This window comes from Anoplolepis gracilipes, chromosome 3 (genome assembly GCF_047496725.1).
Source record: "Anoplolepis gracilipes chromosome 3, ASM4749672v1, whole genome shotgun sequence".
Classification (NCBI taxonomy): domain Eukaryota; kingdom Metazoa; phylum Arthropoda; class Insecta; order Hymenoptera; family Formicidae; genus Anoplolepis; species Anoplolepis gracilipes.
The window spans coordinates 14,208,772-14,225,217 of record NC_132972.1 but is presented as its reverse complement, the minus strand read 5'-3'; the positions used below and the strand labels follow the sequence as shown (position 1 = coordinate 14,225,217).

The 16,446-nt window shown below is 31.2% G+C and overlaps 1 protein-coding gene across 1 annotated transcript in view; it reads left to right on the top strand.

Moving 5' to 3' along the window:
- Nucleotides 1-7,044: 7,044 nt before the first annotated feature.
- Mesr6 (misexpression suppressor of ras 6) overlaps nt 7,045-16,446 on the top strand; it is a 227,755-nt gene continuing 218,353 nt past the window's right edge. Inside the window, exon 1 of the mRNA XM_072888815.1 lies at nt 7,045-7,097. Coding sequence (XP_072744916.1) covers nt 7,060-7,097 — 38 coding nt within the window. The 5' untranslated portion in view covers nt 7,045-7,059. The remainder of the gene's footprint in view (nt 7,098-16,446) is intronic.

Here is a 16,446-nt window from a genome sequence, read left to right as displayed (position 1 = left end):
AGATCGATAAACGCAAGAAGGCGCCCTTTATGTTTCTCGTGCCGGGGCGTTTGTGCGCACCGTGTAACAGCCGTGATTCTCTTTTCCTTTCTCCCGCCCTCTTTCTTTCATTCGCATCCTACCGGACAATAATGAATCGCTGAAATTACAGTATGCCGTTAAGATCGGCCCGAGATCTCTTTAATAATGTTACATTCGTTTTACGGGTAATCTTTGATAAACCGAAATACCTAATGTTTATTACAGTCTCTTAATTTGACTGAATATTCAATACTCTTAAAAAACATACGAAATGCTTTTTATAAAGAATCTTGGCATGGATACGCAAAATAATTTAACAGATTTGAAGATACTCATTAAAAAAAAATTTAACAATTGATAACGATTATTAATTATTAATTGCTATGTTTTATTTGTTTCAGGTAAGTCCCAATGGCTTTTTCATTAAGCGAATCTGACAAAAACAAGGTAAATATTTGACAGCATTAGTTACGTACCGAGACACTGATCTACAATCGGATCTAACTATTTTCAAACGGACTTAGAGTTTAATGTGCGATTACAACTTGTAATGCAAGTTCAAAGTTTTATATTTAGTGTATATATATATATATATAATGGCACTATTTAAATAGAAACAAAGTAAGAATTCATTAAACTAGATTTTTTATAAGAAGGAAACATTAATATAAATGTTTGAGGTTTACCGCTTTTAAATTACTTGGATTATAAATTACTTGTCTTGATTATAATAATACTTTTGCTTCGCTGTTATGCTTGTAAAATTGATCAAAGGTAACAAGTTTATTTAAAGATGTGAATTTGAAATTTTAAGAGAATTAGAATGAATATACACACGTTTAGTAATTTGCTAATTTTTGAAAAAAAAATTACAGTAATTTCTTGTATAAACAAATAAATAATATATAAAATATAATATCTAAGAGACTGATCATCGTTCTTATTTTACTGTAAGATATACTTAGAGTTCTATAAATATATATATTAGAGAGAGCGTTTGGGAGGGTTGAGAAGACTTATTTTACACTTGGCGTATATCTAGGAAACCGGATAAGAACCAACATCGCCATCTATCGTAGGTGATAAGAACGAAGGTTTCCTTTGCAGTTTCCGGGGAGACCGCAATCCCGTTGGATGACGTGACGAGCGACGCCGACGCCATGCGTCCAAGATGGCCGTGGATCGTTAAACGGTCACGCGCAAACTCCTCGGGGGATAGTGGGATAAAGAGGGTTGGTTTAAGGGTGTCTTGCTTCTTAATAGGGTCGAAGAGCAGTTACGATCTCAGATCGTCACAGCTAACTTATCAGATCGTTTCCATTCAACATTAGACGTTTAACGTGTGCGAAGTGTCGCAATTAAATTGTAGTTTGTTCTTCGTTTATCGTTAGTGAATATATTTTTCTTTCTTACCAAACTTGATTAAAAAATTCCTGTTTGTGATAAGCAATGTACATTTAGGAATTTAGATAATTGACATCACACACGTATATTTCTTTCAATCTTTATGTTGTCATTTTCTTGCGATAACGAAGTTACATATAACATATATAAAAAATATCATTAATTACAATTTTTTTTAGAGAATCGATATTTTATGAAAAGCTGTGAAACAGAATATTTTATACTTCTGAAATGTATTCAATTTTTTTCTTAAATTGTGAATATTAATTGCATAAATTATATAATTTCAATTATATCACATAAAACTATCGGTACTATATATTTTTACTTATATATTTCCTATTTGTCCTTTTGATATAAAATTCTTGCAGACAAACGTATGATTTATTTAAACAATGACTATTGATTGTTTCGAACATCAAAATGATATGTGGTCGATAAATTACAATGTATGTGGGCTGCGAAATTCTTCAAGACGTCAACGGTCAACGTTTAGTATTCTTTATAAATGTAACAGAGGTTATTGCCCTTTCATCGAACAATTGCAGAAATGAGAGTAGTCATTACTTTAAAAAGGCGTAAAAAGCGCGCAATGGACGCATGCGGTCGTAGCGTGTTTGCACTTTTCAGCATGAAGCTCATTGCCCTCCACGTGGAAGCACCGTATCCGTTTCTTACCGGCACGTACATGCGCACGCGTATTTCGGTATTAAGCGAATGCAATAAGTATCGCGCACATGTTAGATAATGTTTTGTATTGCTGCGTCACGCATTCGACACCATATGATGCTTCGAAAGTTCGTCGCATTTTTACGCGGTGATGCGTACAAATGCGCACGTGGATTTCAACTGGTAGTTAGCGAGACAGAATATTGAACCCAGATATCCGACTAAGAACACTTAATTTATTACCTACACAATTAATTTAAATATCAAATATTAATTTAAAATATCATCATAGTCATCTAAAATAATAATTATTTAATATATTTTACTTTTAATATTATTATTGAAGAATTGTGAATAAAAAGTTACCTGATGTGCTTTATATTTAATAGAGAAAAATTATTAGAAAATAATAGAAAAAATTAAATAATAATTATAAATATTTTGGAAAATAATGTGACACCTTTTCAATGCATGAATAAAAATATTTGATTATTTTTTTTGAGTCTGTTCAAATTTTAACTATTTAAAAGAAAGACTATTAGGTAAATGAATTCGTAGCACGTATAATTGTGTAATGTTTTTTTCGCACGTTACTAAATTTCGTTATCTCTTGTGTGAGATAGATAGATGCTTTGTCACTAAAAATATCGCCATGCGTTTACATGCACAGTGAGGCAATTTTATTCCGTGACTCGTTGATTAAATTTACGTCTTACAAGAAATAAAAAGTGACACCACAGCTGCACATCGCATTTTCTATGATAACTTTGTATGTGACATGCTTGTACATTCATCTATAAATAAGTCACTTGCGGCACGCATCGGAAAGCTTAGGCGCGATGAAAATGTATATAGACTTGTGTGCTATCGATCTTGTCGTTCTAGAGCGATCTAGAGCGATATACCGTGACACCGAGTGACATTTTAACGACAGTGATTACTTGCGATAGCGAGACACTTGCCAAAACTCTGACAAAGTAACGAATCTCTCTCTCTAGAATCTATGATAGTCAAAATCAAAAGAGAATGATGTATTGTTCGGTATTTTAGATGTAGATGTATTGGAAACCGTGTGTTATTTATTTTCCCGATTATATGATAGATGCAATGCAATATTAGATTTCGCCGACACAAATTTAAATAATATAATTGATTTTAATTTCAGTAATTTATAATGTGTGCCTGTATATGTTATGACACATTTTTACATTTTATATACAATCATTATTTTTATCATGAGTTATTCTATAACTCAACGTTCTTTTAGAAAGAAAATTTTTACGACTGTAACAACGATTGATGTAGATAATTTTAACTTACGGTTTAAGATCGTAAACTGATTACCGATAAAAACGCGGAAAAAACAAATACTTAAACGAATAACTTTCGTTAAATGATCGCTAATGACTCTGAGCGACGTCATAGATGGGAATAGAGAAGATCGTTCTGTTTGTCGGTTCAAAGACTGACGAGTATTTATGAAAAGAGTCTTGATTGCGGCATAAGTCGTCGGAATCTTGGTTGCCGCAATACGTAATGCGAATTCCTTTCTGATTGCGGATAGTTGTGTTTAACAGTCAACCCATTATCGATAGCAGATGTTGCGCGGAGGAGTGTTCTGCGATGAATGAGATTATCGTGTAAGTGCAATCATTTTATGTAATCAATGATTATGTGCATTATGTATTGTAATGTTGAGTTATTGACTAAGAAGAATGATCTTAATAAGCAGATCCAGATAGCGTTAAAACTATTTTAAGAACACACGCTAATTAAGTAAACTTTATGTAGATTTTACTCTAATTATTTAACATTTTAATACAGAAGATAAATTATGAAAAAAAGTATTGTAGATTACTGTTTTTTTCTTAATTTTTGTTAAGATAAAATTATTTGTTAACATTTTAATTTTTCTTGACATTTAATTTGACATACTAATGAAGACTTAGAATGAAATTCTTTACTTATGTATTTTAATAGTTATTGCAGCTGCAAGATGGAAAAAATTGAAAGTTTATATACAATTCTATTCAACTTAAAGACTTATTTAAAGTTGTAATGATTATATTAAAAATAATGATTTTGCGCGCGCGGGAGCTTATTTTCAGAGTACTGAGATACAGTATAATATTTAATTACATCGAAATTTGTGTGCGAACATAATAATAAAATTATTCTATTTATCAATTCAAGATGTTCGAAATTTTATCGTATTATGATAGAATTTTATTTGAATGAAAATAAACGCTTTTTCATAATAATTTCAATAATTTAAACGGTCAAAGGGTTTAATTAACGTCACAGAACGCTTGAAGCACATTTGAATATTTTTCGAATAATCTCGCGCATAGTTTGCGTCTTCCGTTGCGAATCCAAATGCGACGCGAATCACCTTTCTCTCGGCGCAATCCGTAAATCAGCGGTGAGTCTAAAATCACAGGGGCATCCAATTGAACTCCATGGTGATTCTCGGTGTCAATGACTCCGAGGGACCGTATGTCGTAAGCTTCGAGCACGGTTGATTTCGATCACCGGGTACACGCATGCAAACACACGCACGCGGTCGTACAAACACGTTGTATATGGTCACATTTTCCGTTCTCTCTCAGCCCCCGGTCTAGTCGCGTAATTGATGCTCCCGCGAAAATACCGTCAATTTTCAGAGCACATGGTTCCGCGATATGCTCGATGCATAAGCGCATGACTTCCCTACAGGTGGTATGCAACATAGAATGCAAGAGCGCAATGAACCCGCCGCCGTTGTAACGAAAACGCCATGCGTACTGTATTGTTCGTGACAATAGCAGTCAATGACCTTTTATAGACGGAAATGCGAAGTTTTGCCGAATTTTTTTTTCCATGGCTAAAGTACTTTTTCCGTTACTTTTTAAACCGTATGGTTCCACAGAGAGAAAAATACGCTTTACGAGGTCGTTGCGCTAACAATGAAGATTAAAGGCAGTTCAAAGTACTGTAGATTAGCGTATAGATGCATATTTCGTTTTTTATTATCTTATATGTTTATACATATATCTCTCTTATATATCTTATACATCTAAATGTTATTCTTATTCAGTATTAATAATACGTGTTTCTGCATTATCGTATTAATAACAAATAACGAATACTTAAATATATATATTAGAGAAATTAGTTGTGTATGTCAAGAATAATATTTCTTTATTCCATGTTCTCTTTTTTCATTTTTACCTTATTACATAAAACATTCAACATAAGTAAACTATATATATTTATATAAGTATATATATAATTTTATATATACTTAACTATCAGAATATATATAATTTATATATGACAATATTTTTAAATTTCCAATTTTTATTACATTTTTCCAATCTTATTTTATATCAAATATTTTTATGTAAAATGTGCTTAAATTTCGTAGGTTTTTTAAATATTTTTTTCACGACACTTGTTGCTTATTTATGTATTTATAATGCCCAATTATTATATTGGTATAAAAAAAACCGACATACACATACATGTTATCTTATATTAGAGATTATTCACATCACTTGAGTTGCATTTTCGAACAATTGATCGATTGTATTTAAGTGTTGATTAATTATTTTAAGAATGAACAGCGAATTATGCAAGTACAAGATAAATTATTTAGCATCATTATAGATATCAAGAAACGTCGATATGTCAATATGCCAATATCTCTACGAAACAACTCACTTTAAAAAAGAACGTCTATATCACTGACTTTATGTATATTCACACAGATTTCATGTCATAATAATTTCTTTATCGTCAAGGTATTTCTATAAATGGCTTATATTCTGACTCTTGATTATTATACAATAATATAATTATTTCTTTAAAAAAAACTGGTTCTTGAAGAAAACATAGAATTCTATATTCTAAGTTTAGAGTAATATTATCTCGGAATATTACTCTAAATAACATAATTATTTCTTCTGAGAATCTATTTTCTAATAGCTGTTTTGAAGTGTTGCAAAAATTTAAGAAGTAAGAAAACTTAAGTATTGAAATAAATATTGCAAATAAAATTTATGCAATAAACACGCAATATCTGCAAGTCAAATTTTCATTTAACGAAATTTCGACAGAAAATATATATTTAAATAATATGAATGTAAAATTAAAGCAAATGTTATCAATTTATTTTCTTTTCTTTTCTACAATTGCTGAATATCAACAGAACAATGTGTGAGATGCAACGTAAAAAATATGCATCTCATATAATTAAATTACATTAAAAAAATCAGCATAATCTTTTATATCGCTAAATCATCATCGATGATATCATTTCTTTCGCCTCGATGTTAATTCCGTAAGTGTGATTTTATGCTGGCACTCGGTTTCTCAATGTACATGTGTGTTCGCATAATTCACAACTCGTAATAATCTACCATTACACGATGGACCTGACGAAAGAAGCTATTGATAGACGTTCGTGTGGGCGAACGAACTTGTCCGCGCGTGTCGTTTCAGATCTAAAGGAAACGCTGTTGTGCCGCTCATCTTTTTCTCAATCTTTGATTTATTAGTATTAATTTTATTGACTCACATTTTACATCAGATATTATTATATTATTAATCGTTTTTTAATGCTAGTGATATAAAAATGTTATTAAACAAGACGACTTTTTGAAACTAATCTTTATCTCAATAAATTTATTATTACATAAACAATTTTGCATTTTGTGCATAATTACAGACTCTTGTACCAGTTTAATTCTTGAATACATGTATAAATATAACGCGAAGATGCGATATCTCGTTGAAATAACACGCTACCTTTTAGGATAGCGTGAACGATACGATTAAAAGATCGTCCGTTTGTTTTTAGCTTCGAGGAATTTCACTCGATTCTTCCGAGATCTTTCGAGAAGGCGCCGGTAGTGACGCAAGGTCGATCGATTTGAAAGTGATTCTCGTACATCGTACGCCAACATACGTGTGTCTATCAGTTTCATGCAAAGACAAGCCTGGATAAAACACTCGTCAGTCCGGTATGTAGATTTGTGCAGGTGTCGTTGCGTTTACTCGATATAATTTTAAATTTTAATTGGTCTAGAAGGAGATAAAAAAGAAATGCGCGCTAACACACCCACATACTCGTGCTTGTAAAATGGCACCTCAGATTGTGTTCTGATTGCTATATATAACGCGCGAATCGCCGATCATTTCTGTACCGATCTGTCCGAGTACACTCTAATCATGTATTAGTATAATATATCAGCGATTCAACGATAATTGCTTCCGCTGGATAAGCGGTTCTGTTGATAAGCAATTATTTCGGCGGGCGAACATAAAGAAGCTAATCAAACGACGCGCTTCATCGTGCGCGAGTAAAATCTCGGAGTTTATAAAATAAATATTAGTCAGATCGAGAAATCGAGTCCACACTGCAATTGCGCGGTCGATGCCGGTAAGTGGCGGACGAGTGAGTCGTTGGTGAATGTACACGATTAATCTGTGGCGAGAAGGTAAAGAGAAACCAGATAAATACTTAACAAGATAACAGACAGGTTATTTTCAATGTTGATTTTTATGCTCGGTATTGCATTTTTGTGCTTGGCAAATATATTGGAACAACATGGCGTAATCGGAATATAAATATATGTATTTGTATATAATTTTATTCGAAAGAAAAATAAAAGGATACTTCTACTACTCGTTATTTAAAAAAGTTTAGTTTTGAAAACATAATTATTAGTATTCAACATAAATATTAATATTTCATTTATTTTAGATTATTTATTGAATAATAATAGCAATCCAAATTATTATTATTTAATACAATTATCGACTCTATTGCCAAGTATTTTGCAATATCAGTTTGAAAGAAATATACAATAATTTATGAAATATCGATATAACAGTCATATTGCATTGGACAATTCTTTCGTATTTTATATTCATTAATTATAATATTTTATAAATTTAAAAAATTGAAAATTATTAAATATGCACACAAATTATTATATTATATTTGAACTTGTATTATGTGGTTTTCGTATATTATACTTTACATCTAGAAATTAGAATTGCTATGCAGTTTCAAATTAAAAACCTAATTATTTTATGATTGAATAATTTATTTTCATTATAGGACAAAATACTTTTGTTTAGATAGATATAAAATATTATCTTTACAATTTTTTTTTACATTCAATATTAATTTAATCCGAAATTTTTTACAATAAATTATTAATAAATTAATTATTGCTAGAAAATGTGATTTTTTATAGTTGAATGGATCTTTTTATCGTAAATAAATGATTTAGAGATGCATTTGTGCCGCCATTCGCAGCGATGATATATAAGTTAGCGTTTTTCAAACAATCATTAATTTCACTGATAAAACCGGAAAGCAAGCTTGCGTGTGCGTACGTATGCAGATTTATTAATACCGTTTCAACATGTTAATTTGCAGCATTGGCTTGTACTCCATTTATTTATTAAAGCGACAAAGTTGTCATTACGTACAAAATTGTCATTTTTGGGAATTTATTTCGTTATATGAGCGGAAGACGCGCATCGGTTTTTCGCTTTTATTCATATTAATGAAACACATACATCGATGCCTAACGACTATTATTTTTACGCGTTTATTAAACCAGGATCGACGCTTTATTATTTCTCTTTATTACGTCCGAAAAATATATCTCGCCGTCGCGACCACGCGCAACCATTTTAATTTATACGAAACGCAATTTTGTTCGTCGACTAAAGGTGTAATTAGCTTCAAGCTAATGGTGAGAAAAAAATTCTGTAAAAAGGGCGCTTTTTTTACCGGATAATACGTGGAAATGCAGGCTATAGCTTTCCCAATTAATACTGGAAATCGAAGTGCCTCGGGATATTCCCATTAACTACAATCACATGCGTTGTCGGTGGTACGCGGGATTTTTTCCATTATCTATGAACGGTACCATTTTCCCATTAATTGTAAATGCCATGGAAACTAACGAACCGTAGGATTTTATTTTCATTTGGGTGACTTTTCGCGAATATTAAAAAATCCCTTTATAATTTCGCTGTAATGTAATTCGTAATGCAATATGTCTCTTTCTAGAATGTAAATATTTTGTTTGTGTGATCGATTTTGAACATTTTATTTGCAAATAAGAATTAAAATCATTATATTGATTCAAAAAAATAATTGTTTGTAAGGACTAAAAAAAAATGAAAGATATAAAAAATAACTTTTAAAGATAATAATGAAAAGATAGACCAAAATATACGTATTTAATGAAATAATAAAAGCACTCAAGAACACCAGAATTTTACAACGGAAAATAGAGGATTTAATCGATTCCGTAGGTTGCCTGTTTGCTTTCGTTTGTAAGCGGCCCTTCTGTGTGAATGTTGATCAAACTCAGATATCAAAGGAGCCCTTGTAGTATTAGAATAGGAAGATTTTTATCTATCAGAATTTTTTGTTTCCTGTACATGTCTTTTACGAGTATAAAAGGCTTTAAATAGACGAACGAAAAACGAAATAAATGTGATTCTACATCATATTAAAAAGAAATAATGGAAATCTGTTGTGTGACACTCTCTTTCCGAGTGTACATTTTATATTCACATGTATAGTTTATACAAAAAAAAAAAAGTAGTAGTTTATATATTAAAACTCTTTTTTAAATATTTATCTTATAAATCTTTAGTTTGTATTATCCCTTTTGACGATTATTATTTAAATTTTCTGTTGAGCACGGGCGACTGCAACACAACGTCCGTTCGGATAATCATAAGATAATTAGCTTCCTGCACGCGGTCAAAAACCGGATTTCGTCTACCGTACTACTCGCAACTATTACTTTCAAGAATTCATAAACAGACGGACGTGTTAAACCGCAAAAAAGAAACAATCTCTCAACTCGATCTCTTATGTCTAATTTTGTTGCAACTTGTACAAGTTTATTCTCATTCTTCGTAATTCGCCAGGAGATTATTGCGCGTTCCGTGTTTTTCGCATACATATTCTATAATATTTAAATGAATTATACGAATAGTTATAATTTCAGCCTTGTATCTCAAATGTGTATATTATAATAACGTAATAGAAAACGAGTTATTTGCGTGTGATAGGGATATTAATTTATTTATATTGACGTATCGGTTAAACAATATGCGCTTGCAAGGTATTTGGATTTTTGAGATGATTAAAAAACAATTTTTGTATCTAAACATAACAAAATATAAAACGAATTCTATACGTATAATTCTATATTATTATATATTACCACTGACACAAAATTATATACGTTGTCGTAATTCAATTAATTTACTAATTAGTACGTCTGACTTACAATGCTTATATATGTATAGTTGGATGTTTTGTCTTGCCATCATTTTTATGATATATAATCAACTCTGGAGGGACTTATAAACTCACTTCCGGTTTTTTCATTGAACTAGGGTTCATTCCGGAGGTGTTGTACAGAAAACATCCATATATTTAGTCAAATTTTATATCACTCTCCGGTGCAGATAGCGTAGATTCTTCACGATAAAAGCCACTTGCGCTATGAGCGAATTTATGAAGCATGTCTGCCTAGAGATCAAAAATGCCGAGCAGTATATACTTTGTTGGACTTCCTTATCTTTCCCCTTTCTTGGCCGATGTTTTCCCGTTTTTGAAATCTATGTTCGAGTGATGGTAACGCCGGAAAAGGAGTTATACACATATATGTATACTTGTATAACCTCGAGTAGAGCAATATCGAGGGTGGGATTTATGGAGCATGACAGAGATTTACAACGCCTCTCGCGTCCGGAGGCTTCATGGATCGCTGAATCGAGGGGACCTTGTTCCGCTCGTTTTCGATCCTCTCGATCGTCTCTTCATAGCTACGCCGCCATCCGCACCTGTAGCGCGGGTCGCGTAAGCGTGATATATCGAATACGTTAAGGGCAATTAAGAATGAAAATAATTGACCAAGCGATAGAGATATTACACATATTAAAAGCAATTACTACATCTTTTATGAATATACTACAATAGAAATATATTATAATAGGAATTTGTAAGAATCTAAAGATTCAAATATTTGCAATCGAGAAAAATTGAAAAAATGTTTAATCAAAGTTTGCTTAAATATCTTAAATTCAATAATTTAAACATTCAAAAAATTCTAATTTTACATGTTTAAATATTCAATATACAATGAACATATATAATGAAGAATTTAGGGAAGTTAGCGTGCACATAGATGGTTTGAATTATATATTATTAAATATAAATTTTATTTTTAGTGAATTATTTTTTTCGTCTACTTCATTAGTCTGATTTATAGAAAATATTATACATATATACCGAAGAATTTACATCATCAAAGTAATATAAAATATCCTATGCGTATTTTTTATTTAAAAAAAGTAATTTTTACTTGTATGTAAATTATTTATTTGAATATTATACTATTAATTAACGGAATTTTTTATTCAAAATTTTATAGCTTTTTAATTTGAATCTTTATGGTTTAGGCATTCATATCGAATCTGAGCGAGAAGCAATCGCTTGGAGGGCGTAAACGACGATAGGTTTTATCGAGTAACGACACAGACAATCGCATAAAAAAAAGATGCTGACAATGTAAGCGAATGGTCAAACTCGACAAGCCGGCAAACACGCATTGAAGATAGTAAAATGTTACCGGAAACATGTCGAAACGAAGCGGCGAAACAAAGCCGATGTTGCACCGATGTGTTATAACTTATCGTATTATAAAAAATAATTTTATGTTTATTATGTATATAAGTAGCAAAGGGAAAAAAAGAGATGCATATAATTTTTTTTTGCATATATTTTAAGTTAAATGACTTTTGATAACCCAAAGACTGGCTTCATTATACTGCTTTAGATGTTATTAATAATTCGCAATTCACACATTGATGAAGTTGCGAGTTCAATTAACTAGAAATTATATTTACATCGTCAATGGAATAGAACCGCGAATTATTATGCACGCGACCGGCTTCGCTCGATATAATAGGCTTGTTGATCAAAGCCACCGAATCATCCATCAATGCACCATACATGAAGCAACACTGGAGCGGAACTTGATCGCTGATATATCATAATCGCGTTCGACAATTCGGGGTTTACATATTGCAAATGGCACGAAGGGCGGAAGAGAATACCCGCTTGCGAGAGACCGAGAAGCCTTTCAGTTGTCGAATATTGCTACGGTAGAATCGAATCCCATTTCTCTCTCCAGTTGCGTGGACCGCGGGTGCTCTGCTAATTAATGTTTACGATTTCCATTAGCGCGACGCGACCGCAGTCGCCGACTTGCTGCGGAGGGAGCAGCTTATCCGTACGTAGGCACGGACACTCTGACGCGATAACGTCGCTATAGTACCTTTTATGCAAATGCGCTTTGCTGACTTCGCGAAAGAGAGACACGTATTTACTTTTACGAAGATTCCGGTAAACGCATATATATCTATGTACACGTAGTCGGATTGCTTTTAAGTAACTTTGCCAGACTTTTTAGATCGAATCGCAAGTATCTGAATGAAAGGATATTAGATAATCAGTTAGTCAATTAAGATATAAATCTTCTCGATAGCGATAAGCTACGTGCTATGCTAATGGCACAGATAGAAATCTTCAACCGCATATTTCAAACTGATATCTAGTATCAGTTAGCTATATATTCGCGTACGCTACTAATAAGTACAATATTTTCGCAATAAAGACAATTACGATTATTACAATAATTGATTGTTTTCTAAAATAAAATATTGCTTTACATAATTTTAATAATTATTTTTATTAATCTTTATGTGGATTTAACAAATGCTGAAGCTCAAAACAATATTTTTAATAACAATAGATGAGTTTTTTTACATATAAATATTAAAATAATATTATTTTATTTTGAATATGAACTCGAATAAGCATTTTCTTATATATTCGATATACTAACATCTTTTATGAAAATTTCCGTCATACGTTTTGCGCAGTTCAATGTCCGAAATTGTAAGCAACGTGTTGCCTTTGTACAATACAATGAAATGAAATTTGCGCTGAATGCACAACAGCACCAGGTGTAAGCTTCTACCGTAAGCAGCTACCGTAGTCAAATCCTATACGTTAATTCTACGTGAAAACCATTAATTTTTAACTTTTTCCTACATCTGTGTATCAAATCTCATTCAAGTCATTATCCTTTTGATAAGCTTTTTATGTATTTATTTCTAAAAAAATGCATTACAAGTAGCTTTGAAAAATAATTTTGCTGTCTGTCAAGTCAATTCTCTTTATTCGTTATTATTATTATATTTATTCAAATTTTTTTCTAAATAGATCTTTAAAGAACTATTTGTGCAAAATTTATACAAGCTTTTTTTAGAACTAGATACTAATAATTGACGATGGAATACATATAGCTACAATAATACAATAATACAATAGATGGGTAACATATTAGTTAGAAGGATTGGCAGTCTTCTATAAGCAATATGAATCTCGCAAAGAAGTTTTTTCTCCTAAAACTTTCATCACTAGATTTCTAAATCGTCCAAGAGAAATGGCGTATTTCGGAACGGGCTGTTTCGCCGTTGGGGTGAAATGCGAGCGTGTGTGGGAGCACTTAAACGGGGGATGGATTCCTGTTTTTTCGCTCGTCCAATCGGCACGCCACGGGACAAACATGGCGGACGCCATAATTTATGCACCCCACCTTCATGTACGTGATTTTTGTCAGGGCTGTCCACATACGTGCATACGCGCCACATGGAAAAACGGGCAGATGCTGCGTGGCTGTGCTTTGCATCTTTCTAAATGCCTCGATCCGTTTCAAATGCCAAATCCGTCTAAAAAATGGCACATTTATCTGCTTCGAAAAAGTTTGCAGAAAAGTCAAACTTTATCAAATAAAATGTTTTATATTACTCGTAAAAAAAAAAGAGAATCAATGGATCGGGATTTTTCATTATATATATAATACTTGATTATACAATATAAATAAGTTGAGAAAGAGATTAATAATATCGAAGAAGTACCATTTAAAATTTAGAATAAGAAAGATCTGAAAACAAAGATAAAAGATATTTAAAGCAATTTTATTAACAGAAATTACTATTAATAGAAATTGCAATCAATTTTTCATAAAAACAAACATGCATATTCGACTTTATATTCGACATTTGACCTCATTATATGAGATTAAATTGGTCAATACAAGCGACAGTCAAGATTCAGCAAGTTTTATTGTGTAGCGATTAATATATTAACAAATTAATCGAGTAAAAATGTGCAGATATGTATGCGTGTCATTAGTTGATAATTCTGATATAATAGTTGCGCAATATATCCATATAACGTTAGATTTCAAAAGCAACATTATTCAGATAAATGCTATCTTCCTTTTTTACATGATAAAAAAGATACGTCATGTTCGAAAGATCGGGCATACTTGCATCAGACATACATACAGTTAGATGTTATCCGAAAAAGCATTGAAAAACGAGAATAAGAACGAGCGAGAATCAGTTGGCCCTTTATCATTCAAGATAAGCTATAGCCTTTTATATGCGTCTGTTATCTCAAGCCTGTTGACAATTATTTCGTACGTGTAAATCTAAAAATTCTTAGTCAAATTAAAAATTCTGTTCTGTAAGATTTTCTTAATATAAAAAGAATTTGTCAGTTCTTTTGTTCGCAAAAAAAAAAAATTTATTTTATCTCCTGTTAATATTTAAGGAAATTTTTTTGATTGTTAATATTTTTATGCATACATTATATTGCTCGCTATATTGCCACTTTTCTACATGTTTGTTTTATATACTGATAACATATAAGTCGCATATTTTTTCTATCATAGATTTCTTAATTAACTCAATTTTTCTTTGTAGAGAGGAAATATATGCGTATACACGGCTTATTTAATTTTATTTAATTTTTAATATGTAATTCTAAACTTTTATTCTATAATATTCTTGCATTTTCATGGAAATTATAAAGTGTAAAAATTGGACTGATTTTATGTAATTATGTGCTTTTCATTACGAGAAAAAAAGATTCTATACAAACATGTTTCTAAAATGCTTTATTAAAAAGTTAATGTCTAGTTAAGATAAAAAGAATAAATTTTAATGTTAACGAATTTTAAAAAATGTTAAAAAATATATATATCTCGTAGATAATTTCTTATGTTTATATTTGTTTAAAAATATTTTTTACATTATATATATATAATTTTATGTGAAAATAATATGTAGTATATATATATATATATATATGTATATATATACATATATAAAATGAAAATATTTTTGAACAAATATAAACACATAAGAGTTTATGCAAGATCTATATTTTTTTCTCTTTTTTTTAATTTTTAACATTTTTTTAATTTTCTAACATTAACATCAAAATTTATTCTTTTAATCTTAACTGAACATTAATTTTTTACTAAAACGTTCTGTATAAACTTCGTTTATTTTAATGAGAAGAATATGACTACACGTAGCCAGTTTAATCTTTATAAATCATCCTGTATAAATTAATTATTAAATTAAAGAACGAATATTAATAAAGACCTTTAATCTTGCATTGAAAATAGGTAATCGTAGTATGATGCTAATACGCTGGCAAAATAGCTTGTGTCATAGAATATCTTATCTCAGTGAAGGGTGTAAAGGCGTTTTCGGGAGTGGGTTTGAGAGAGAATTATCTAGTAGTCACCCTTGTGTCCGGGCCCTACCTCGTTCCTTGAAGGCAGTTGGTTCTCTATTTAATCTCGAGGTGACAAATGGCCGTGGCACTGATTCGGTGACTCAAACATAATCCTGTCACCACATGCAAACATCGATCGGGACCAATATCGGGTCGAACCTGTCGACGAGGACCCCTATGGAACAACCCCCTGAAGAAGATATATGAGGCAGACGAGACAATCTCGACCTCGCAGAAGACTAATCGATAGAATTGTCTTCTCGCCAGACGTATTAAATATCCTGTTTCCCAAAATATTCTTCGATAAACACACTTAATACAATAACTTTATTAATTAAAATCAGTTAAAAGAATTTAAAATGAATGCGATAAACTATTTTTTTGTTTAATTAATTTTGCATTTATTTACCTTAAATAGCATAAAGTATATATAAGACGAAAGATGGCAATTGAAGCAATAAAGCTACATATATAACAACGTTAGTTATTTTTTTCAACCTCTCGAATGCCCCAAGTGTATGCATTGCAGACGGTTAGGTGTTAATAATGGATAATGATAGTATAGGACTGTGGAATGTGTATATTACAGTTTCAATATGTATATATTCCCAACGGTATGCTTTAATTATAGAACTGTTAGCCACATATGGTCTGGTGAACCT